The 25762-nt window shown below is 43.0% G+C and overlaps 1 protein-coding gene across 5 annotated transcripts in view; it reads right to left on the bottom strand.

Annotated features, from left to right (window-relative positions):
* The window catches only part of NPAS2 (neuronal PAS domain protein 2), a 98788-nt gene that overhangs the window by 13488 nt on the left and 59538 nt on the right, over positions 1 to 25762 (bottom strand). For 3 of the 5 annotated variants that reach the window (XM_040535870.1, XM_040535890.1, XM_040535913.1), the window contains 10 exons: positions 20348 to 20468; positions 19228 to 19341; positions 10462 to 10580; positions 8743 to 8825; positions 7937 to 8043; positions 6555 to 6702; positions 5835 to 5916; positions 5006 to 5147; positions 4178 to 4284; positions 3911 to 4003 (listed from right to left, as the gene is read on the bottom strand). In XM_040535870.1, coding sequence (XP_040391804.1) covers positions 3911 to 4003; positions 4178 to 4284; positions 5006 to 5147; positions 5835 to 5916; positions 6555 to 6702; positions 7937 to 8043; positions 8743 to 8825; positions 10462 to 10580; positions 19228 to 19341; positions 20348 to 20468 — 1116 coding nt within the window. The remainder of the gene's footprint in view (positions 1 to 3910; positions 4004 to 4177; positions 4285 to 5005; positions 5148 to 5834; positions 5917 to 6554; positions 6703 to 7936; positions 8044 to 8742; positions 8826 to 10461; positions 10581 to 19227; positions 19342 to 20347; positions 20469 to 25762) is intronic. The other 2 variants (XM_040535880.1, XM_040535902.1) reach the window with 1 other exon arrangement.

Below are 25762 nucleotides of genomic sequence, written 5' to 3'. Positions count from 1 at the left end.
GGCTGGAAGGTGTCTTTCCAGCCCAGCTCAGGAGGTCACCCTCCAAAGAATTTCCTCGTGTGGCCACTTTGAGGGGAGGCTGGTTGCCAGCACTGGTTAGGGGAGAGGAGGGCTACCAAGGTGTCACATGCCGATGCTCTGGAGGCCCCCAGAGCCCACTTCAGTGGGAAAGACATCTGCGAGTGCTTGCAGCTTGCATGATCTACCCAAGGATATAATGTGAGCATGTTGCCTCTGGCACGGTTGTCAGCAGCACTGTCACCTGCAGCCCCATCCTCTCCCAGAGCAGTGTCAAAGCTCCTGATGGGAAGTTGGTGTTGCTTCTAACTGGTGTTAAAGGGGAGAGCTCGGAGCTGGTTCTTGCTCTTTCTCTATTCCACGCAGAAAGCATTAACCTGAGTAATGGATGAGTGGAAACCTCTGATGTTTGGGAATGGAGGTAAGTGACTCCAAGGGGCTGCCTGCTCTGCTTGCTCGAGCCCTGTTCCGTGTTTCAGAAGAGACCTGGGCACCCTGGTCTTAGGAGTGGAATAATGCAATGTAACAATGGCTTGACTAGGTTAAATGCAGCCATGTCCTGCTTTAATGTGGGTCTGTACAGAAGGACTTTTTAGAAAGCCAGGTCTTGGAACCTAATTCTCTCTGTATTAACTCTGTTACTGAGGTCTACTCTGAAGTCACTCAAAGAGTCTTTATCAGAAAGGAATTTAAAAAATTTTAGCCAAAAGCTTCATTTGGACTGCCTGGCTTGCTGATGGCAAACTTCTCGTTAACATGTGACGTCCTTGAAGAGACCTTGGGAAAGGAACCTGGTTTTCCTCAATTAATGAATGTAAGGAATTTTATAGCTGAAAATTTTATAATAATTTTATACTTCAATAAGAAATGATTTCCATGTCCAAGCCTTAGTTTTAAATATGAGTTTGCTTTTCAATATTGCACACAAAAATGTATTGCTGTTGATTTTAGATCATTATTCCATGATTTTTTTTATCACCTTCTTATATTCAGCATATTCAGTATTGAATATGTATACTGAATATTCAGTATATAACCTAGTATTGTCTTTGTGTTTTCTTCTTCATGTTCCTTTCATATTAATACACTTGACAGCAACAACAATTATATGGTCTACTAGAATGAGAGTTGCTAAGGAAGAGGATGAGGAACTCTCTTTTACTTTTTTCCCTTTTCCTCTCTGAATCCAAAGTTTGTTGATAACTCTAGCAGTGACCCCTGTGATTACAAAGCTTCTATTGTTTTTGTACAATGAGACAGTAACAGCAACTGACCTGCACAAGAGAGTATTTATCTCAAGATCATTAACTGTTTTACCAATTAAGGAAGAAATCTGTAATTGTATAATGCATTAAAAGAGCTTGACTCAAAATGTTCCACAGAAAACACTGCACAGCTTTAAGTCTGCCATTAGCATCAGATGAGGTTGATATTTGTCTCACTAAGGTATTTACAAACTTCTGTGGGATCCTCAGAAAAGTGCATGTTATAGCTGTCTCAGCTTTCCAGGTACAAACTGGAAAGACTCAACTGGTGAGATACCTATAATTGCAGAGGATCGCCAGTTTAACCAAGGTGTGTTAGTTCAGGGAAAATAATAATAACAAAGCAGTAATTTTAGTCTGCTCTCGTAAAAATAAAAATAAAAAATGAGTTTTTCATGCAGCCCAGGGAGTGGGACTGGCACATGTTGGGTGTGAGCACTTGGCACGGTCCCCATCAGAGATGTGATCAACAGGAGAGTTGGGCACCTTGAAGACATTCTGTTCCTACAAGCTTCAAGAAAATAGGTAGCTGGGTAAAGGCAAGAGACCCTATTTATTTTTTAGCTCGGTTTCCTAAAGAAATGAACCTTTCATTTCCTTCTGCCTTCCAGCTTCCGATCCTTCTGGCCGGTGCTAGAGACATGCGAGAGAGTTGCGAGAGCCTCAAGAGCACCAGGTTGCCGTAAAGCCACGAAAGCTCTAGCTGAGCAGCGGCGAGAGGGACCCGCTCATTCCCCTCCTGCCACGCCAGCCCCTGGGAAACCAGGTTTCATTAGTTTTGCAGCTCACTGAACAACTTGTTCGTGGTTGTTGTTTTCCGAATAACACCTGCGCAATCCCAAACAGAATTATTAGTGCTGATTATTATTCAGTCATCAACATCCGCTGTGTTGTAGGGGATTTTAATTTATTACAATGAGGCAGACAAACAAACAAATATTCTAATAGGGAGCACTTGGTTTAAAGCAAACCATTTACATTCAGGCAGCACCTAGAACTGTCCTTTAGGGTTCGTTCAGATAGGCAGGTCGGGGTCTAAAACTGTATTTTGGCTGAGACAAAACTCACACAGCATTTGCTTGAAACAAAACCAAAGTTCAAGCATATGGAGCCCGAGGCGAGCACTGGCTGCTCACTGCAGATGCTGCTGCCCGGGGCTGGGATGTTTGCCACAAGGACTCTCATCAGCGTGCTGGGGCCCTAAAGGTCCACAGGCTCAAGCATCTGTGTGTCTGGTGAGTCCTTCACCTGAGGGTGAGGAGCAAAAAGCCAGCGGGCAGCAGCTTCTGTGGCTCTTCCTGCACCGGCGTGCCCTTCCCACAGGGCTGCAGGATGTGGGTTTGTGGTGCTGTTTTCCTGCTTCACAAGAAGTGGAGCTCCAGCTTGAGCTTCTCCAAGTCACTGCTGAGTGACCGAGCTTTGCTGCTGGTCAAGAAGAGGGTTGCTGGGGGATTGGCCATGCAACTGAACGGCACTGGGAAGAAACGGAGCTGGAGCACCAGCAAGTGTTTTATTGGGAAGGGGTGGGGCGGCAGGGTTTTTGGTAAACAACTGGAAAGCATCTCTCCAGAAAGAGCTTTGGTAGAGAAGGGAGGGAAGTAGAAGAGAGTCAAGCAGAACATGCACAGGTTTATAATAAATAAACTAATTGATGTTTGGAAATGCATTAATGAATAAAGGAGAGGAATATCTGTAAAAGAAAATGACTGCTCAGAGCAGATAATTGATATGCTGTTTCTTCACTGCATGCCAGTGTGGAGTCGTGAAAAGAATATTAAGCACAAAAGATAAATGAGAATTTGTTATTTAAAAGCAGAGATCCTCAGGACTTTTTATGTTTTATATGCTACAGGAAGAAACTCTGAGATCTTGCGAGGGAGTACAGTGTACAAGAGGTAGAAGCAGCTTAGGTCCAGGACTCTATCATTTCTAAAATCAGAGGATGATGAGATAGATATTCATCACAACATGACCACAGGGCAGAAACAATGAGATGAGAACACGGTACTCAAATTTACTCCTTCAAAATCCACTGCAAATGAAACACTGGCTTTTTGGGCCATCACCCACACTTGAGATGTGGGTTCACAGATTTCAGTGGAGGATTTTGTCTCTAGCGACATCGTCGTTGTTGCTAGCACACCCACAGAATAGGTATTGTGGAACTTGTGTGCCTTTTGCTGCTGGCTAGTTGTGCTTCAGCAAAGCCAAACGGGTGTTTTAGGAGTGTCTTTGTTAGTTTTTGCTTTTAATTCTCATTGTAGCCTTGATTTTGAAGGGATCTGATTCTGTAGAAGCAAAGTTGAAAGCTGACTTTCCATCTCTGTTTTCTGTCCTCCTGTGAAGTAGATGTGTGTGTGCACTTGAACCTACTCACAGCTGGGCTTCTGCTGTGAATGTCTGTATGCAGAAAAATATTTAAACACACAAGTGTACAATTCAGATTACTTTCCTACAACATTTTAGGAGTTTGAGAGCTGGTGGATTTGGGGATTTTATCTACTAAAGAAATAACCTAAAAACCCCAAAAGACCTGGAGTCTCATAATTAATTCATTTACTAGATGAAGGGAGAAAACACCAGGAGAGAAGCAAGTGACCTATTCCACTTCCGAACCCCCAACTAACCTGTGCCAGTGGTGCAGGCTGACTTTGCAAAGTTGCTTGAGGCAGTAACTGCTGTGGAAGAAGCTCACATGAAGGCTGAGAAGGCAAAGAAGCCTAGGTTAAAAACAAAGCAAAACAAAACAAAACTTTATTTGTAAGTTTGTCTCCTTTAAATTCTAGGTTTCTTCTAATGCCTTGGCTTTTGTGCAAGTCATTTTGATTTGCTAAACTGCTTACATGGCACATGCCTTATACCTTCTGCCTATTCCTGTGGCTCTTGGGAGTTACCTGCAGAGCGGTAGGTTGGCTGAGTCTGTGTGCTGATAAGTCCTGCTGCGTGCTGGGTGTCCTTTGCAAGGGGGTGCTAGCCTCTGCAGTCAGCTTTGTTGGCGTAGCTGCAAGAAAAGTGTGGGTGAGTTCTCACAAACTGCAAATCATCGCTGTTGGAATTCAGGATTACAGCGAGACCTGGCTAGAAATGATTACGGCCTGGCTGAATTCCAGATGGAGTCGAGGCTGTTCTTGTTGGCTTCAATGGGAGCAAAATTAAACTGATAAGGAGGGTCTGGGCAAAGATAAAAGTCAAAGGGATAGATCATGATTCCAATGAGCAGAGCAAAAGGACCCAAGAGCTGTTCTAGAGCAGCTGGAACTCCCTTGCATGGACCAAATAACTGTAAATTTTGGTTAGCTCATTGGCTTTTCTTCCAGATCAGGGAGCAGAAAGAGTGCATAAGGTGTGCTCAAGTCATGGCTGGAACATCCTTAATCTTGGCCAGAAGAGCTACCACCCTTAGGCTGCTATTATTCAGGTAAGTCAGGAGGGGCCTCTCATTGCTCATACTGACACCCTCAAATCTGAATATAGAAGTCTTTATTTTCATAACAGATCTAAACAGCTGGTCTCATGGCTGGTTCTGCTACCCATTTTCCAGTGTATGGATGGTCGAACTAGACCCTTCCATCTTGTACTTTACCATTGTAGATGATGCACCTCATTGCCACTGACAAACACATATCAGTACCTCATGTTAATTTGCAGCCGTGGTATATAGACACACATTCTGTAACTTGGCTAAATGCAAAATAACGCAGTAACCCAGGAATGCCACTCACATGCTGGGTCTGACTTGGGTGTGTGGGAAGATTTTGGTGAGCTCCTGGATGATACCGAGGGTGTCCGGCTAGCACTGAGGATTGAGGCACCAATATCAAGTGCATTAAAGTGCTGTTCAGGATCCAAGCTGGAGCTACTGTCCTAAAACAAACAGAAAAGAGAATAGCTATTGCACCTGTCAGGGTAAAAATATTTTGAAATGCACCTAGTAATACTTGCAGACTCAGTTCTTTGGCTGGCCTAAAATTACTTGAGCAGAACTAATCCCAGGTAGGCCAGCAGAAGACTTGGGCACAAGTGTCGATGTCCCTTCCAAATAGCATCTAATTAATCCTCTTTCCAGTGAACTTTCACTGAGGTGGAAATAAATAGGAAGCTACTGCCAGAGTCCTTTTGCACATTCAGATGTTTTTCTGAATGTGTGTTTTGCATACAGTTGGACTTGACAGCAACTGCAACCTCTGTGAGACACTCAGCTGTGTGGAACTTCTCTTTCTTCACTCAGCAGATGTCCTCGATGTAGCCAAGAAGGACTGTCAGAACACGTCCAGATGAATCTCAGAACTATAGGACTTTGCCAAGGAAACATGAAGATATCTCACATTGCCCCTGCCCATGCTCCACTTAATTTAAGGCTGTCTGTAATCTCCAGGTTTATCCTTTCATGAACTTATCTAATTTACTTTAAAATTATTCAAGCAAGCAATGAATTCTGAACTTGTTAGGGAATCCACTCAGAAAGACAATGCTGAAATTTTCAGTGATGTTAACATAGGAAATAGTTGCAATTACTACATGTATTTATGAAAAAAACTTGTCTCATTGTACCTTTAGTGCTGAGGACACAACCTCTGAGGACACTTCTTCCAAGCCCATCTCCTGTCTCCGCTCTACCCGAACATCTGCGTAACTGAATGTAAAGTATAATTCTATGTATCACCACGGTACTGTTATATTTCACGAAATGTACTTCAAGCAAATAGAGGAAAAAAAATATTGTGAAATTTTACAGGTTAAATGAACAGCTTAAAAAAATCACGTCAGATGCAATTGCACAACATTTGAGAGACTATGGTTTAATTTTCATTCCTTTCTCTACCTATCTTTTTGAAATCAAGAAGTGTATTAAAGAGTAGAGGTCAAGTTCACATCCTAAAACTACTCTGCAGCTTCACTGATAAGCTTCCACACATCTCTTAAAAAAACAGAACAGAACAAAACAAAACTAAAAAAAAAACAAAAAAAAACACCAAGGATTTAAGGAACAGAATAGTAGAGGGAGATGTCTATTCCCTATTTTTGCACAAGATGGAAAAATGCAATAGTTACTCTGCCCCTAAACTCGTGGTCAATAAATGAAGCATAGAATAGAGCAAGGCTTAGTCTGAGTATTTTTCTACAATGCACAGATTTCCTTCAGAGAGTTTAGGCTTCATTTCTGTAGCATAAAAGACACATCACGTTTCTAAGAGGAAACGTTTGCAGTCATGAGGATGCCCTTGTCTTACTGTCCTTTACATCCCCGCTGGTTGATGACAGTTTCCATACCTTACCACCATGTGTGTGCACACAATGAACTCTGGCTTGGAGTTCCACTGGTGGTACGTGATATAGTAATGGGTCTGGAGCCAGATCCACTGCTGTCCTTTGGTCAGAAACCGATAGCAACACGACTTCCCCTTGCCAAACTGCATCACTGTCAGGACAGAGTACACACAGCTGGTCACACGGTTATCAGCGTGAGAAGGACATGAAATATGAACAGTGTTACAAAGGTGTCCACGGCCCCACTGGTTCCCAAGGGAGATCAGAGCCCAAGTACCTTTTGAGCGTGTGGGCCTGTGAATCTTAGGATAGAGATGATCATAATGATCCGTAGGTGCCTTCTTCTGACAACTTGAACAGTACATTCTTTAACAGTACAATTAACTTTAACGCTAGACACAATTGCATTAATGTCTGCTACAACTTAAACATAAATCTTTCCCTGGTTTATGTGCTGCTCACATACTGCTTAATGAGGCATCTGGGATTAATTTCTAAGAGTGATCATCTGAAGATCTATAGCAGAAAAGTACAGGATAAAAATACTTGAAAAGATGAGTATTCCGTATGGATGGATTTTAGTGACTGCAGAATGAAGTGAGTATACGAGATAACATTGTGCAAACACAAAAATCATTTGAAACTGAAAGAAAATTTCCGAGACTGACAAGAATTTGAAGTACAGTAAACTGCGGTATATTATAAGTTTCAAAGATTCAAGGACAAAACTAATGTCTGCTTTTTGTTCCAGCGATTTCAAGGGGATCCCAAAGATGCACATATTTAGCCTTTCTATATTTTAATGTCAACATATAAAAAACTAATTTTGGCCAGATATTTTCAGGCCACCCAGAGGCAGTAAGACTGAGATGTTCCAGTCAAGTCTATAAGTAAATATTTAAAAAAGATTGCCTCATTTTCTTTACTTAGTGAGAGAGCTTTCCAATTAAATCTTAATAGTCTGTCTTTAAATAGTCACAGGTAATGTCAATGCCAAATACTTGGTGAGCAACATTACAGTAAATAATCTGCAAGAATTTTACAAAATGCAATCTTCTCAGAAATTGCTTGATCTATTCCTGCATATTCTTCACTAATAGAGCAGTGGTCAAATCTGGCATATTTTATCAATTCAGTGAGTCTCACTGACTACTTCTGGGAATAGGGGAGGTGAAAGTGCTCATTTCAGAGCTGGAGGAACATGGCCCAGATGCTGATCATCTGCAATGCACCCGATCTGCTATAAATACACTAAGGCATATGGCTGTGAGGCAAAGGCTGGAACCTCACCTTCTGAGTTTTACACCTATTTTAACTGAAACTACATTTTACTGAAAAGAGGTATCCTGGTTAATTAATGGAAATGTGGGTTCTGCAATACTTACAGTGTTCATGGCACCTTGCGAGCAGCTCTAGGTCATCTATATGGTAATAGTCATAGCCAGAAGTACCCAGCACTTCAAAAGGCAAGTATCCTATAATCGGTGGTGCTCTGCATTTAGGCACAAGATAAGTGAATTCATACAACCAGGAAACAGTGTCTCTGCATGTTGACACGGATATGCTAAAAGCCCAAATCTACTCTCACTCATAGGCATATAGTCCCAGCTGCCAGGGGACAGGATCCTGACTTTGCCCTGTTGTGCCTGGAATACCCAGCTGGGGTTTGCCTTGCATCTGGGACCAGTACCAGCACAGCAGTGCCTGTGGGCACCTTCCTCCCAGCACAAAACCTGTGATAAACCCTTCTTTTCAAGGAAAAGATGCTGGTGGAAAGCAGCTCTGTTTCTATGGGGCCTTCACGTGAAAACCTGCGGCAAAGGAGTTGTAACTCAGTGGGAACTGCACACGCAGTCATGGGCTGGAGTTTGAAAGAACGATTTCCACAGCTGTATAATAAGGAGATGTTTTTGCTGTGGGACAGGTTTCAGTCCATTGATATTTTTAAAACAAACAAGAACAAGGTAATCACAAATTCTGCCTGAGAAGCAGTATAGCTTTCTTTAGAAGACGGATAAAAATAAATGCAAGGTAGAATAGTAAACATCAGCTTTTGTAGGAACTTTAGTGGTAGTCCTCCTGTTCATGTGATTTAGATGTGAAACATAACACCATTTGAGAGAACTGCACTTATGAAAATAGCAGTAAACAAGCACAAAACACAATCAGGAGTGCTTTTCTTGTCACCAACCTGTGATCCAGGAATAAAAATTTCCATTCCAGACTGTGTCTTGACGTGAATTCCTCTAAAGGTTCTTCCACGATGCACATCTCCTGTGTGGTGAAGAAAACTGACTTACTGAGAGGTGCAGCTTCACCTTTCTACTTCATCTAGCTTTTGTTAGCAATAAATACACAGTACATAAGGAGATAAAACAGAGGATTCATACATTTCCTGCTAATTACAAAGAGCAATCTATTGCATCTGTTCCTGTGTCATTGGTCCCTTTCCCCTCATCAGGGTCACATCTGACCCCAATTCCTCCCACCCTGTCCAGCATACCCAATGCCTTTGCCTCTCCCCTCAAGCTCCCTCTGCCTATTGCCTCTGATCTGTCCCCCATTTCTGAGGAGGAAACAAGGCCTGGGTTCTTCCTAACTTCAAGTGTGAAAGAAGGGGGTGAGACAGTGAGTGAAGGTGCCCTGCAATCCCTCCGTGGTCAGACAGGCATCTTCAAGGCTCAACTGCTCCTCTAGCTGCCTAGAGTGAGCCTGTAGACCCCTGGCCCGGGACTTGCCAGCATCAGCGCTCAGGATTTGGAGGTGTCCATGGTTCCCATTTCCCTGTGTTTCTCATGTGCTGGCTGCACAGTGGCAAAAGGCTTCATGCGTACCTTAAATTCCTCTTTTTCCTTCTCCATTTTACACCTAAATCCATGCTGATGCCAAGAATATACTCTACAAGTCAGGAGTTGCTCAGGTGCAATGTGCAAACATTGTTATGCAAAACCAAAATGCTGATTCTGCCATGCTTAGCCAGTCAGATACATATTTCTGCCTTCATTTGAGAGGACAAAGCCAAGACCAGGCATTACGTCACTCATCCAGGTGAACTGGAGAGATCTGTGTTTAGGATTTCCTGGCAGTTAAAACCTTCCCCCGGTGGTTCAGCAGCTGCTGTCTCCCTCGCAGTGGCTCGCTTGTTGTCATGTTTGCTTTGAGATGCTAGTTACCCCACGTGGGGGAATTTGCTTCCCATTTTCCCAGAGAACTCTGACTCCAACCTCTGCTTCTAGCGTGACTACTATGGTTAAGATTAATGAGAGGTGTCCTCACGTACCGCAGAAGGGACCCTGCTTGCCTGTTGGGGCTGTGAATCAGTCAGGAGTGCCCCACGAGGGCCCTGTGCAGTAATGGAGCCAGGCCAAAGGGCAGTGATTTCATCCAGTCTGTGTCTCGGCTGTGCTTTTTAATCTCTTAACCCCTGGGGATGGGACACCTGATGCAGTAGCTCACATTTGTTAATTAGGGAACCACAATGTCAAGCACAAGGTTACGTTGTCTATCCTTTTTTTTTTTTTTTCCCAGAAGCAGCTATTTTACTATCCACGTTTGGGAGGACGATAACTAGGAGCAGTCACCTGAAGACACCAAGGGGCACAAATGAAAGCATGGGTAGCCATCTGTATGCTGTCCCATCACAGGAGCAGAAGATGCACAAGCTATCTGCAAAGTGACATCGCTGTTCCTCGTGCAACCAGAGTTCGGGTTTCCAGTGCAAGGGGGTCAGGAGTGACACCACTTCTGCAGATCCCGACTCACCCTGCTAATCCTCTTCACTGGATTTCTGTGCATGAAATGTGATATCTGTAATCCATTCAATTAGCTAAATTAAGATTTTTGAGCGTCACCCAGTCTGAAAGTGTTTCGAGAACTTCTGGAGTGAGTGGGACCCAGGACATGCTCTTACCTTTAAAAACTGAGGCGTTGCCAAACGAACAGTAGCGACAAAGCAGATCTGCTTTCCTGGCGATGTTCGGTAAGCCCTCGGGACAGCATCATCGAAGCCATTGCAGGTGGAGTTAGGCACTAGGCAGGGAAAAAGCGGGACCTGGAGTCATGCCTCGTATGAGATTTGCTCTCCCTACATGTTTTGCACACTTGAAACGTACTAATACTAATTTTATTCACATAAAGTGCTCTAGAAGCTTTTAAAGCTGATATGCATATATTTAAATCCAAGTCAGTCATGTTAGGCAGAAAGGCATCAGAGCTTAACTCCACGTACAAATCTTAGAGGTTAATCCTGATAAAAATAAGGCCAAACCTTATTACAGAGCATAAACCAGCTTTCTGGAAAGAAACCCCACGCATCCAATTGCTCTTTTTCACCGCTCACAATACAAATATATGCTGCAGCATGCCTAGCGTGTTCCTCCCGTGAGGCAGTGAAAAAAAGATTGGCAAGGGAAGAGGCTGGAGGCAGTTCTTCAAGCCATCAGTGGCAAAACACTGAGGACCAAAGCCAGCAAGGCTTCATCGAGCTAGCAGAGCCTGTCTGTGATTTGTAGCTGCCCAAACGTGTGCTCCTGGTCTACGTTTAGTAACTGTCCCCAGTGTGCTTGATTTCTGCTTGTGCTGAAGAAGAGCAAAGAGCATCCGGTGTATGGCACTAGCTGCCGTCTCTCATGGGTGTGCACATGGCCTGCTGTCTCCTGAAACACTAGCCAGAAGGAAAGACTGGGTGCAGTATGGCTGCAGTTTTTATGTATGGTTTTTATCTGTCTTCTGTAATCGCTTGGCTCTTGTGTCGCTTTGAGGGCCTGCTAGGACGTCCTGCCATAAAGATATGTTGCCAAAAGAATGCGTTGCCTTAAGCTTGTCCATAATCCCACGTTAAAATGACATAATGCAAATTATTCATCCAAATCTGAGCTGTTTAGAGATGGTAAACCCACTTGCACAGGACTGAAAGAAAACTGTGTTAAGCTGCAGTAGGAACTGGACTTGCCCAGCTGACTGTCTCCTTTGGAGGCAGAGAGGGTCCCATCCAGTAGCCAGATGTCACTAGCAGTGGTTAATCTAATGCTAATGGTGATTAATGCTACCATGGAACTATCTTTCCTTAACATTAGGCCCCTATAATCAATTTTATGAAGTTTTTTACAGTTTGTTTCTTCTGCATGGGGCAAAGCAAGGATAAGCATGTCAGTTCCTGTGAAAATGAAGAGTTTTGTATCTGTCTGGGGAGGAGTTCACTAGCAAATTTTATTCTGGGGTGCTTCTGCATTGGGCTTTAGTTCACTGGCATAAATTGTAGAGATCGAAGAAGTTTCGATTTACCTATCCCATGTGCTTTTGGTACCCAGAAACCTATTGAAAACTTTAGCATAACAATACCTAGCTGATATCAAGGATAAGAATGAGACAGAAGAATAAGTGCTCTGAGGAGAATTCACAACTGTGATTAAGTGGCTTAGACCACTGTGTGCACAATACTTTGCGCCAAGAAAGGGCAGAAAGATTTCTCATCTGAGAAGGCAGCACAGGCATGAGCATCCACACAGATTATAACCCTCTCTTGCGGTTGAGTCTTGAGGGCATGGCTGACTGGATATTAAGGTAAAAAATATGGGCAAAATTCGACTCCTTTCACCAGCAAAGCTCACTCGCTCTGGGGACTTCCTAGGAATATGTATTCCAGTTCTGATCCTGGGGTTATGTGCACATAAGAGGGCTTCTATGGGATTATTAATACAAGAGGTGGAAAAAGGAAGAAAGAGTTAGAAGCTGCAGGAAATGGGAGAAATCTGAGTAAAGAGTTATTATTTTTGCTCTGGTATGATTACTTCCTGCAAGTCTGTTAATTTCTGTAGTCAGACCAGTTTAAAAAGTAATGGTATGGCTATAAACCCACATTAAAGACATCTGCTGCAGAGAGCACTGAGGTCGCCTCTCGGACTCCTCTTCTCCAGGCTGGACAGCCCAGGTGTCCTCAGCCTCTCTACACAGGACGTGCCTTGTAGATCTTTTACCTGCTTTGCTGCCCTTCACCTTCAAGTACCTTAGCATCCTTTTATATTGTGGAGCCCAGAACTGCACACAATGCTAGATATAGTGGGAGAATCACTTCTTTTGACCAGCTGGCTGTGCTGTGTTTAATGCACTCTATAATATGAGAAATAGAAATAAGATAAGCACATTCAGCCTCCAAAATACAGGTATGATAAGTTAACCTACTTATTGAACCCATGGGCTTGCAAATGACACTAGTTCCAGAAGAAATGCTGAATGGAGAGTGAATTGCACCAAAGAGAGCAGATGGCTTTTTTTGACGTAAGCTGTTTGATGTAAATGGACATGACTCTGAGACAGTGTATTCCCAGAAGAGAGCCAAATACATCCCTGAATGTGGCGTTTAGAAAATAGGATTATATTTCCAAGAGGTAAATGCAATACTAAAAGGGTAATAAATGTCATATAGTATAGCAGTGTAGCATATTTGGGATTTAATCTCTGAGAATGTCAAACTCAGAGGCAGTGAGAGAATAAGCCTGAGGAGACGAGATAGAGCTGGCCTGACCGAAAGTCATCGAGTCTTCTAACTGATCCTGTGCCATCTCCATATTTGATTGCCTTTGACAAAGTCCAAAGGATTAAAAGCATCCATAATGCAGGCAGGTAACCACCACCTTGAAATGTACATCTCGATCTGAAAATAACAACTGCAATGAGTGAAAGAAACAAAAACGTGATTTGTTTCTGAATTACTTTTGCTGCCTGACTTATTTTGTTGATATCTGTTCTTTCCACAGGTCTATCTTCACAGCCTGTTTTGCTCTTTTCTTGCAGTTGGTCAGCAAATTCCAACTTTTTTGTTGATACCTTTAAAGTGCAGTTAAAAAAAGAGATCAGTACATGAATTAAATATATATATATATTGGCGTAATCTTTTAAACATGCCTTCTGAAAAATCATACTATATGATTCTTGAAGTCCCTTTGAAAGAAAAAATACACACAACATCTTTAAGTTAAAAGATCAGTAGTGAATATTCTGAGAGCACAACAGAAAAACAGTCGAATGCAAAATATAGGATGAAGTCTAAGGCTATGATGATATTTACCTTTGTAAGTCAAATGTAGGTCTTGGAGTGCTTTTGCCAGAAGGTGTCTGATGAAAATGTTGAGCTGGCTATAACCAGATGGGTCAGGCGAAGGAGGGCATGTGTGTTTCACAATTAAATGATCTAGATAACACATCCTGAGTAGGGAACTATAAGCTCGTCTGAGAAAGCTAAAGATACAGTCAAAGGTGAAACAGTTGTCTCATATATATCAGTTAGCTGATCATGCTCCTCAGCAGGAGTTTTAATAGTGTTCGTGGTTACCTATCAGATCTGCTGCTCCTAGAGCATGATTCTTTTGCAGAGGAGGTATTAAATTACCTGCTAAAATGTAACAAGATAGAGGAAACTGATTTGCCTATACAGGGGGTTTAAAAATAAAAGGACCAGGTATATTAAGGACAAGATGTTAAAAATAAGTAATATATAAAGAACCAAGCACACCATATGCAAAAAGATTTTTGTCCTTAGGGATACAAATCATGCCACATGAAATGAATGAAAACGTGTAAAAAAAAAAAAAACAAAACAAACAAACAAACAGATGACAGTATTCAGTTAATAATAGTACAGCCTTCAGTTGCTTGGTCATCTTATTTTAACTTAGGATGTTTAAAACATAGTCTTCCTGTAGCAGCAACCTCTCATTTATGTGATTTGAGAGAAGAAATCCCTCCTTCCTATTTTGCCAGTAAATGTTAATGTTTAAAGAACTAGCTTTAGTGACTGACAAACAAACTGAATGGCCATTTCAAAAAACGCAAGCCAAACAGACCAGAATAAAACCAAGAGTGTTTCATATAAGTAAACTCAGACCCCAGATAAACAGGACATTCAGCGGTTAATATATGTAATGAAGAACTCTAAAGTGCTAATGGCAAGCAAGACTGCACTCAATAGCTGTGGATGAGTAACACTGATAGTGTCCGTACATCACTTGCCGATTTGGATCTACTCTCCCCTCTTTCCTCCTCCTGCCGTTCTACATGGATATGAACCCCATGCAGACCCTTTAGGACAGGAGTGGTGCCTTTTGGCTTGGTGCTGTGGTGGCCCATAGAGAGCCCGGCATAAGCGGTGTAGGTTGCGAGCAGCAGATTCTGCTATATTGTTAATAGTAAATAATAATACATGGCTGTCAGTTCTGATCAAAACACTCATTTCAGACTGAGATATTCTTGTTATCAGATGTTTCTGCATATGCTTGTGGAGACTCGAGATCAATGGATCTTCTGCATAAATCTGTTTATTTCCTTTAAAAGAGAATTCAGACTCAGTTAATTGTTCTGGGAGTGAATATTTTTTTTCTCCTCAGTGTAATAATTTCCTTGATGGTTATTCTTATCTTAAGAGACACATCAGCTAACAGTAGACTTATCTGCTATGATCTGCAGCCAGTAACTAGATACTTCCCAAGTTTCCATATAACTGGGAATAAAGACACACAGTTTTAAATTCCACTATAATATTTAATTATATTTATATTACTTGATTGCGAACTCCTTTCACATAACAGCTATCTCCTCCCTTAAGAGTAAAACCTCAGGCATTTTGGATAAAAGGACAAATCTGCCCCTTTAAAGATGCTGCTGTTCCTTTTTTCTTTTGGTGAACACTTTGAAAGGCAGGACTTAGTTCCTCTCAGGAGTGTTTAAACAAGTATGTCACTTCAGGAATATGATACCAAAGCCTATATTTGGTTATATAATGTGAGAGATCTTTTTCTGTTTACAAGTGTGCAAACAATTTTTACAGGAAGGATAAATCCAGCCCACCTTATCTTTTCTTATCAGAGTGAGCTATTAAGCAGCTTTGTAAAATAATTTATTCTCACTTAATATGGCATTTCACACTGGGAGATAAACACTTCCTTCAAGTTTTTGGAGGATTACATTTATTGTGTTCCTCTCCCCTCAGCCCTCAGCTGAAACTGGCTGGGAACCACTATGTTATTCATTGGTAATGCTGATGTGAGTCTGCCCCACATCCCATACTACTGGTCAACAGGTGCAGTGGTGGCACTTGGTTCCCTCAGGTATTTGAACGTATTCGGCTCCCTTGTTAAATTTGGGACTACAGAAAAGGCTTCAATTAATTGAATGGAGATGGTACTGGAATGGACATGGTCCTGAGCAACCAGCTGAAGGTGGCCCTGTTTGAGCAAGGGGTTGGAAAGATGACCTCCAGAAGGTCCCTTCCAACATCAACGATTCTGTAATTCTGTTATTAAGGCACTTATATCCTGAAATATATAAAAATATCGAAAGGTGTTCCTATTTGAAACAAACAATAGTAATAATAATAATAATAATAATAATAATAATAATAATAATAAAAGGTCTCTTGCTTTGTGAGCAAGTAGGCATTTCTCATCAAAACAGGGAGGGAACTCTACCCTCCTCTTCTGAGTGGCCTGGAGACCATCTCTCCTCCTCTCCAGGGAGTACCGAGTCTTCTTGTCAGGTTACAGTCCCGCTTTTCTCATTGAAGCTTAATTAATGATGATTATATAATCCTCCCAAATGGAAAATCAAATCTCTTGTATTTGATTTAGCACAGCCAGTGACTCATGCAGTTGCTCCGCACAGCTTGCACTGCTGCTTCGCTGGTTGGCCCCTCTTGCCTGGGCACAGCTAACTCGAGGGGGGTTCACTCATGTGCAGGCAGCTCGTGCCCCGTCCCTGGTGGAGATACAGCTGCAGAAATGTCTTTGCAGCAGGGGTCACAGAGCACTGCACCATCCTCAGGACCAGCCCAGGCTGGTTAGCTGCTGCTAACCCTGGCTCGGGGCCGGTGCAGCTCCTCTCGCCTCCAGCTATAGCTGAGCCCAGGAGCTCTAGGGACAGTGATCTTCTGAAAGACTGAACACATGCCGTGAGCAATGTGAACTTTTCTGGCAGTTTCTGGGGGTTGCAAATGCATCTCCCTGCCCTGGACCATCTCCCTTCTGAGATGGGGAAAAGCTGCCAATGACTGCTCCTCCGGGGGGGCAGCACAGGCTCGGTGTAGGCCATGTGAGATCCCTGACAGCAATCCTGGTGACAAGTCACCTTTGTAGATATCAGGTATTTGTCCTGCTTTAGTTAAATAAATAAATAAATAAATAAATTCTCATTGGCTTCTCAGTGTTATATTAAAGCTGAAGGGGAAATTAGCCCCACAGCTCCTGCTGAAGTTAGGGAGAGCAGCTAAGCCCCTAAGACTTCCTAAGTCTCAGTCCTTCAAATTAATCCATTCAAACCCATCCCTATATGATGCTCTCAGCCATAAGTCACAATGCGATTAACAGAGGAGGTACGAGGGAGGAGGGAGAGGACAAGGACACCGGGACCCCAGCACACATCACTCTCTTCCCCTAAGCACTGCTTCTATATCAGCAGCGAACAAGAATAAAATGAGCCCGAGAAGAAGAGAACTCAGGGGAGGTTGTGTAAAAGGTTATGTGGAAGGAGAATGAAGCTAGTGACATTTCTGTTAAAAGAGGCCGAAAATGGACCTACCGGTACTCCAAAATGTTTGATGAAGGTTGAGAAGGAAAGGTTCGGGCTGCCATTAGGACTGTCACTGCCACGACACTTGGTTAATGGGAATGGGATAGGTCAGTGTTCTGGGGAGGCACAGCCTAATGTGGGGGACCCTGTGCTGGTGTAGCAAGGGCACACAGGGAGAGTTGGCTTAGGAAACACACAGCAAATTGTGGAAAACAAAGGTAGAATTTGACATCGGGTGGCTAAAAAGGAACGGCTGAGATTTGTATTTGGAGAGGAACATCCTGTATTCGTCTCCCATGCGTAAAAACATGCTCACACTTCCACTGCTGTGAAAAGCTACAGGGAAAAGCATTCCTGAATACATCCATAATGAACATCTCCTGCTAATTAAGCTTAATTTGCAATTTCTGTCTTTCTCCCTCCACAGTGTGATCTGCTAACTCTTTTCTTACCTCGGGCTTAGCCTCTTTCCTCCACAAACACCTCCGAAAAGCAGAAGCAGGGGACAACACATAGGAAGAGCACTGCCCTGAGTGATGCATCTCTTCCCTGCCTCCCTTCCCACTGCTGCCTTTCTCACCCACCTGGCTCAGAAGTGCTGGCTTCACATCCAGCAGGGGGCTGGCTGGGGAACAGGTATTTATGTCATGTAAATGTAATGTAAAAAGAGAGCAATGGATGCACAAAATTATGACCAAAGGGTCTGGCTGCAGCAAGCCGGGAAGAAATTGAAAGAGATCACATAAAATGGAAGATTTAGAGGAAAGTGGCACACGGAAGAAAAAGCAAAATCTTGAAGCAGAAAGCACGTCTTATTTGAAAGCTATAAGCTGGGGTCCTTGGAAAATGATTTGGTGTCTTCTGAAATCAATATGTTTCCACTTAGTTTGTATGCATTAAACTAGGGGAGATATCGGGAGCAACAGAGTGAAAATGTAAGTTTTATCATTCTTCTGAGAAATAGCCACTGATCCAAATGCTGGGATGTGAAATCCTAACAGGGAAGAGGGCAATTTTAAGGTCACGCAAAAATAAAAGGCTGAAAATCCTTGAAGAAAATGGATCAGAAATTCCCCTGGTAGAAATGTATCCTTATGAGTCAGCACCTGAAATCCAGTTTCTGCTCTAGAAAACAGAACAGCTTGGTGTGTGCGTCTGCCACACGGTCGCATTTCACTTCATTCAAACTAGAAAGCATACAGGCGGTTGCATTTTTATACAAATAAAGCCTCAAACCGTATGGCACCAAGCGAGAAATACATGCCTCCATACTGCACGTAGGTTTCTATTCTAGTCGCGTGGATCAAGACCAGAAAGTTAAATGGGGACAGGGACATTTCTTCACAGTGTGGTGTGCGGTTTCTGGAAAGCACGGTGGGGAATTTTTGCTGAGGATGACCTATTTGGAGCAATACCAGCAACTTTTGAAATGCCACTCCGGAGTTCAATCAGGCAAGTAACTTAAGCAAACTTGGGCAGGCAGGAGAAGGGAAAGCAATAAAAGAATATTTCATTTCTGACACTAATAGCCATGGAGCAATCTGTTTGTTAGGGAACACACGAGGTAAAAATCTGCTTCTCGCCCCTTGAAAGATGCTTTCCTAAGAATGACTGTGCTGCATTAAGGGCTGTGTTGAGTGTATTTCTTTCCTTTTGTTGTGGGTATTGGGCACTGTGGTGCTGGAGAGGAATGTGAAATGGCTGTGTGGGTCTGCGTGGGGCCGTGGTGGCCTGGTAGATTATCAGCACTGGCACAGGCTGGAATTCATAAACCAGTAGACAGGGTGCCACTATTCTTGTTTAGCTAATGGGTATCATCTTAGCACCCAGTATTAGTGAGCACAAACTGAGCCTCCTGGTGGTGTTTGCGAACTTACCCAGTATCCGGGGCATCTGCTGGCAAGCGAAAGGCATGGACAATAGGAGCTAACACAATTTCAGCCTTCACCACTACTCGTCCAGCTTTTGCAAATCAGCTGTTAGATCCACGGGAAGTGAAATTTACCCCATAATGTTAGAAGTAGCCCTTCCAGTTACAAGCCTGTCTCGTTCAGTGGAACAACACTTACAGTTTATTTTACATAGCTAAAGTAACATTTATATAACAATTAAAGCTTACCATTGCTGTAAGACCGAAAATTTCCTACAAATTTTATGTATTCATATGTTGGAAATTCCTTTGGGTTCAAACTTCCTCTCAGAAGATGACAATAAAACTCCAGTTCATTGTCAGCTGGATTGTTAAAAGAAGAAGAAGAAATATACTATTTAAGCTAAACACAATGAACAGCGCCTTCCAACCCCAATCATTCCAAGCAACTGGAAGCAGAGTCAGAGCCCTATGCATCAAGGTACATTAAATGGCAGGGTCAGCACCTCTGCAAGAGTGCCCGGCACGGATCTGGGTTGTGCAGGGCTATGCACAGGTCTGCACACAGCTAATTCACATGGGTTTGTTCTCTTATACTGTCTTCATTGTAGGAGTTACGCTGACATAAAATTGGTGTATTGAAGCAGAGAACTGGATCCTTCAGTTACAGCTTTTTTTTTTTTTTTTCCTGTTTAGGCTTTTCATGACTCACAGCTGTTCTACATCTCATGTTGGAAAACTATGCCTAATTACCTCAAAATATCTATTAAATTAACTTTGGCATATTAGCTATCAGCTGCAGGTTTTATATATACAGTAGATTAAGCAGCTGTACATCTTATATTTGTGTGTTCTCTAGTTTCCTACATCTTACCTCCCAGACTGAATAAGGATGAGGCAAATAAAAGGATTTGTAAGAAAAATAAAATTCAGTTTGAAAAAGAATTACAATGATTTTACAGCTACTTTTCAACTCTAGTGCAAAACAAAGGTATGCAACATTAGCATATCTCTGAACAGCATCTTACTTTAATGGGCTGAAATATCAATTAAGATGTGATTTGTCTCAGGCAAACTCTCAGTTACCATTGGATAACCTATTTTCCTTTGCTGTCTCAAAAGATACAATATTTAATAATTAACGTAACTGCAAGTAGACTTAGCCTAGTAAAATAAATGCAATGGGTTTCATTTAAAAATAGTACTAAAGGGTCATTCTAGGTGGTGAGATCTTTTTGAAATGCTACAAGCATAAGTTTTATACTGCATGTCACATAAAAAAACAAAACAAAACAAAACATAAAAAAAAACCCTTTTTGTATCCTGCCCATACTTTTTGATTTACTGGGAAAGATAAAATAAAACTTACTTTTTAGGTAATCCGATGAGGCAGAATCTGTCATAAGCATACAGGAAGATAACATCTTATAAATTTCTGAATGTTCTTGTTCCGGGAGGAAATTTAACAAATTCTGATCCAAGACATCACACTGCAAAGAAAAAGAGACCTTGAGGAAAAAACAGAAATGTCACGACAGAGAGCGCAGCGGCATTCACATCACGTATCGACTCCTTCCTCCCTTGGCTGATACCGGCAGATTGTGTGGAGATGCAGTGGCACACAGCAGAGCAGATACACAGCCTGTGGTGGCTGGCCAACAGGGGTTGGTGAAATTAGGTCCACTGATTAGGGCCACCTGACAAAGCCTAGAACAAGAGAACTGTTGTGTCTACCCCGTGGCCACTTCTCCCTGGCCTGGTTCCCTGCTTAATTCTCAGCATTGCGCTCCTGTAAAGTTTCTCAGACCATCAGGTGCATGGAGTATGTCTGTACAATTCAATGTCAGGACCTGGAAGTGAGCTGGGAAATGAGTTCACAGCTCTCCATCCTGTCTGCCAGTTGGTTGCACGATGCCCTTGGAGATGCAGGATGCCCTTGGATACAGGATGCCCTCAGTTGCAGCCTGGGGCAGCAGCCCTTTCTCTCCCCTTTCTGCATCCTAGGAGGCAGGGCAGCCAGGTGGGAGCAGGGAGAAGGTGATGTCCTGCTCCAGACATCGTTTTGCAGCAGTGGCGTTCCCCTGGTATGGGGAGTTCATGGTGCCATCAGCACAAGTCCTCTGGCTAGCTGTGGGCTGAATGCCCAGGTGCCTCCCACCTCGCAGCCACCTGGTAGGAACCTGAAATGCTTCCAACATCTAGGAGGGAGCTATGCTGCTGGTACTGAGATATGGGAACAGAAAGAGGAGAATGATTTGTGCAAAAGGCCATGACCAGCCCATGATGGAGAAGACGAGTCTGTCACTGGGTTGGCAAGAAAAAAGTCTACCTGTATTCAGCGTAGTGACAAACCTAATGCTAGAAAAGCATGTCGGAAAGGAAGTTTTCAGATAAAGTAACCCTTTAATGGCATTAACTCGCATTCATCTCACTGGAGACTACCTCGGGCTGAGCTGGCATACTGACACAGCTTCATGTGTCATCAGAGCAGCTGCTTTCAGACTGTATGTTCATGCTGAAAATGTGTTAGCTCTGTATGAGACTGGCAAGTTATTAATCATCATCATTTATTTATGTATTTACTTAAGATTACACTTCGGTTTCCCTCTGCTTTCCACTCAAGCCTGCCGTTCTGTGTGGATTTCCTATTTAGACTGGGGAGACGTGGAGAGTATGCTTTGAAAATCAGAGTGTGACAGTTAGTACCCTGACCTTGATGCAATAATATATTACTTTATTCAACTGTAAGGATTTATTACATATGCTCATTACGTGAATATCCCCTTTGTGAAGAATACTTGAAAATAATTTTCATTACTTTTGTATATAACTTAATATGCATCCAGTTGATGCTGTGTGTGATTCAGTTTTACATATATGTATCAACATTATATTCATACAAAATATATTACATTGTCCATGTAATTGTGGACATATGAAGAAAGAGCACCTGAAGGGAAACTGCTGTGCTGAGTGCAGTTCAAGGCTTATGGCACAGTATCAGAAAAGTAATTTTTCCTTCCCAATCCTTTTCTACCTGTAAATGGGAGATAATGGTGCTTATCCACCAGCTTCACACAAGTGTCACGAGGGTTAATTAATCTCCCATCCACTCAACAGTAGCTGCAGGAGGACTGGAAGGACCTGCTCACAGCTGTATGCAGGGCCTCCTCTGCACCCAATGTGAGCTGTCACCGCTCCTCACATTCACCATCACTTTGGCAGTCACCTGAGCTTGTACTTTCAGAGGTGCCCACTGCCAGGACAGGGGGCAATGGACACAAACAGGGCCACATGAGGCTCCCTCTGAGCACCAGGCAGCTCTTCTGTGCTGTGCAGGTGAGGAGCCCTGGCTCAGGCTGCCCAGAGAGGCTGTGGGGTCTCCTCCTTGGAGGCCTTCCAAAGCCGCCTGGAGATGGGCCTGGGCAGCCTGCGCTGGGTGGCCCTGCTGGGGCAGGGCTTGGGCCTGGTGGCCTCCAGAGGGCCCTGACAGCCTCAGCCCCTCTGTGGTTCAGTGATTCTACGCTGCCTTTTGTCTCCATATTGCGACCAAGTTTTGCAGTGTCTCTTCTGTTTAAGATCATATCCATAGGGGCCTGCGACTCTGTGTACAGTAGGAGTTGCAGGAGGCTTTCATTCCACCCACCCATCAGAGCAACCTGCTGCCAGGAGCACCATCTATTCATTGATTTCACTAATTTGCAAGTCCTGGCATTTATACTATTCGCCTCCATCATGTACTACGTCCAGAATTTATTTATTTATTTATTTATTTTCACCTTTCCTGTTGGAAAATGCCAACTTTTTTATTTTATTATTATTATTTGTGGGTAGGAAACTGGGATCTACTTCTTCATGTCTTTCACAACTCTACCCCTGCAGAGGTTAGGCACACCTGTAGAGCAATGCACAAAACAATTTCTGGGGCTCATACAGCTCAGGAATACAACAATATTCTTGAATCAATATGCCAATCAATAATATATTGACATATCAAATATAAAGAAGGGAGTAAATATTCCACAGTCTCACTGGAGCTGTAGGAAATGTCAGGCAAGCTAATCAGAGTTAATTCTGCACCAAGCCCAAAGAGCAGCCATCTGATGTTGTGGCAAAAAGGTGACAGGACAGGTGGACAACATTTGATCGCCATGGACAGAAATGCATCAGTTGGAGGGGGACAGTTTGCAGCTTTATCTAATTCCTCTGCTCTGGGCAGCTCTTGCCCCATCAACAGACAGGCACAAAGCGTTGCCAAGTGAGACAGGCAAAGCAGATAAATGATAAATTACAGTGACTGTGGGTAAAGTGGTTACATGAACTACATTAATGCATATTTATGCTGCTAAGCTTTGGATCCTCACTGCACCTTCAAATCTATGGATCCTGCTAACAGAAACTTCTGAGAATTTATTCCTGATAGCTATGGCAGAAAAGAAACACCACCTTTGTGTAAATGGGTGCTGGTCATCAAAAACAATACACAATAAATCTGCCCCAACCTCTGCAATCGTTTGATGCACAGCTTAAATGTCTGTGTACTTTGAACAAAACAGCCATACTCCAAAACGGGGTTCTTTCCTCAGATTTTCACTGCTGTTTTGGAGGGGGACGAGGAGGAAATATGATGAATAATCCTTGCTGCAGGAAAAAAACAAACAAACAAACAAAAAACACTACATAGGGTAACTGTAACAGGGTCACAACCGGAATGGGAAGGCTGCAAATGAGACGGGAAGGCTGCAAATGAGACAAGATTCTTTCCCAGCAACCAAAAAAATCAAGATAGTTCTTCTCTTTTGTGCTGGGATTTGACCTCGTGTATTGCTATATTAACCCATATATCTTGCAATGATGCCCATTGCTGCCCTATCTAACAGCAGCACAGCGTACAAAAGTCTTGTACACTATAAGGTGCTGGGTTTTTCCACTTTTGACAATTAACTAAAGCACCCACCATAGCAGAGCAGCTGCCTGAACTTCACCTGGGAGCCAATGGGGAGAAAGAGCCCTCGGGAGGAGCTCAGTCCTGCCAGGACTCCTGCCTTGGCACTATCACCTTCTTGGCCAACATCAAGGATCCCTCAGCTATGGGACTAAAGCTGGGTGAGAGGGACACCACTGTCCTGGTCTGTAAGCAGATGCAGCACCTTCTGCCTGAGTCCATGGACAGGCAATGTCCATGGGAAGGCTATCTCCTCCTGTATGTTGGAAATTGTCACTCTGACACCTGTGTTTAATTGTTTCATTGAGCCAGGCAGGCAAGAGGGGAGAGGGAGGATCCCCCTCCAGAGACCTGCCTGGTTTTGGGAGTGTAACATGTCATCTGACTGCTAAATGCTATGAGTTGTGACCGGATTTACAAGAGTTCACTTTACTTTAGGTAAAGTCAGTCTTACCACATGAGATAAACCTCTCTTTACATCAACCGACCCTAGGAGTAGCCTCCAAATCTTGTAATAACAGACTATTTAGAATTACCACAGAGGCAGCCGGTGTTTGAAAATGCTCCATGGAACTTAGGGAAGCTGTATTAAAGAGAATTGGATATATTTGTTCTCAGCACCAGAGCCTTTCATGATTTTAATGAAAGAAAATACATCAGATTTCTTGATAGGGGCCCTCAGAGAGCCCTGCTCCATGCTCTGCCCAGTTATGCTTTCCTTTCAGTGCTCAAAGCACCAGATTTGCAGAGTATCTTTTTTTTTTCTTTTTTTTTTTTTTTTTTCCCTGCAGTCACAGAGGAGAAAGAATTGGTATTTTGTCTCTGAAACAGTGACTGAATTTAGCTTCCAAGTAGATCCTGGAGGTACACAAAATAAGTGATAAAAATTTTCCAGATAACACTCTGATCAGTTTTAAAACTTAAGAAGACATGTAGAAAGGACAGCACAGGACTAAAATGCCCAGTGAGCACCTTACTGCATGCTCAGTTGGGCCTCTGCCCATGGGCATAGTGCTTTTGCACACCTCGGGCAGGCAGAAGCCATCATTGCTTGCTCAGGTGCTGTCTCTGGGATGCACAACGTGCTCCACAAGTTGGTGGGGCACTGCTTGGCCATTATTTCTCCATCAGCTCTGAGCAGGTCTGTGGGGACTCCTGTCTCTGCCTCCAGGGTGGTCCCTGACTCAGGCTGCCATGAGCTTCTTCAGCATGACTGGATAATCCTGCTCATCCTTGTTACCGTTTTGGGCTGGATACTGGGCAAGATTACCACACGAGGCATGGCTCTGGGAGGGAATACCAGTCTAGTTTTTGATGGTTCAACTCAGGAATTATGGACCTGAATCCATCCACCTTTAGCCATGTGTTGGAAGCAGTTACAGAGGTAACCTTGCAGTTTCAGGGACAGGGTCTGAAATAAGTGACCCTCCTGAAGAGCAGCAATTTTCTGAGCAGATCTACCATGTCCACTAAGATCAATATTTAGAAGGAAGCATAAAACACCCAAACCATGAAAAAAACACAAGCCAAACCAAAGAAATTCCATGGAAATCAGAAAGCACATGAAAACACAGCAGTTTGCATGCAGGACAGGGCTCTCTCTGCCTTTGAAGTGAAGACAAATGTCAGAAAATAGTCAACCACTGGGTTTCTCAACTGTTGAGGATTAAAGAAAACTGAAATAGATAGATTCAGTTCAATCTGTTGTTGCATAGCAATATTCTTGCATTTACCGGGAGCTGCCACCTTTCATCAAGTTCCTTTCGCCTCAGAAGAAAATAATTTTTGTTCGTATTACAGCAAGGTAGCGTGTGTGAAATACATTTGGCTGGGTGGAAA

This window comes from Cygnus olor, chromosome 1 (assembly GCF_009769625.2).
Source record: "Cygnus olor isolate bCygOlo1 chromosome 1, bCygOlo1.pri.v2, whole genome shotgun sequence".
In the NCBI taxonomy this organism is placed as follows: domain Eukaryota; kingdom Metazoa; phylum Chordata; class Aves; order Anseriformes; family Anatidae; genus Cygnus; species Cygnus olor.
Note: the sequence above shows the minus strand (reverse complement) of the source record. Positions and strands in the feature narration are given on the sequence as shown.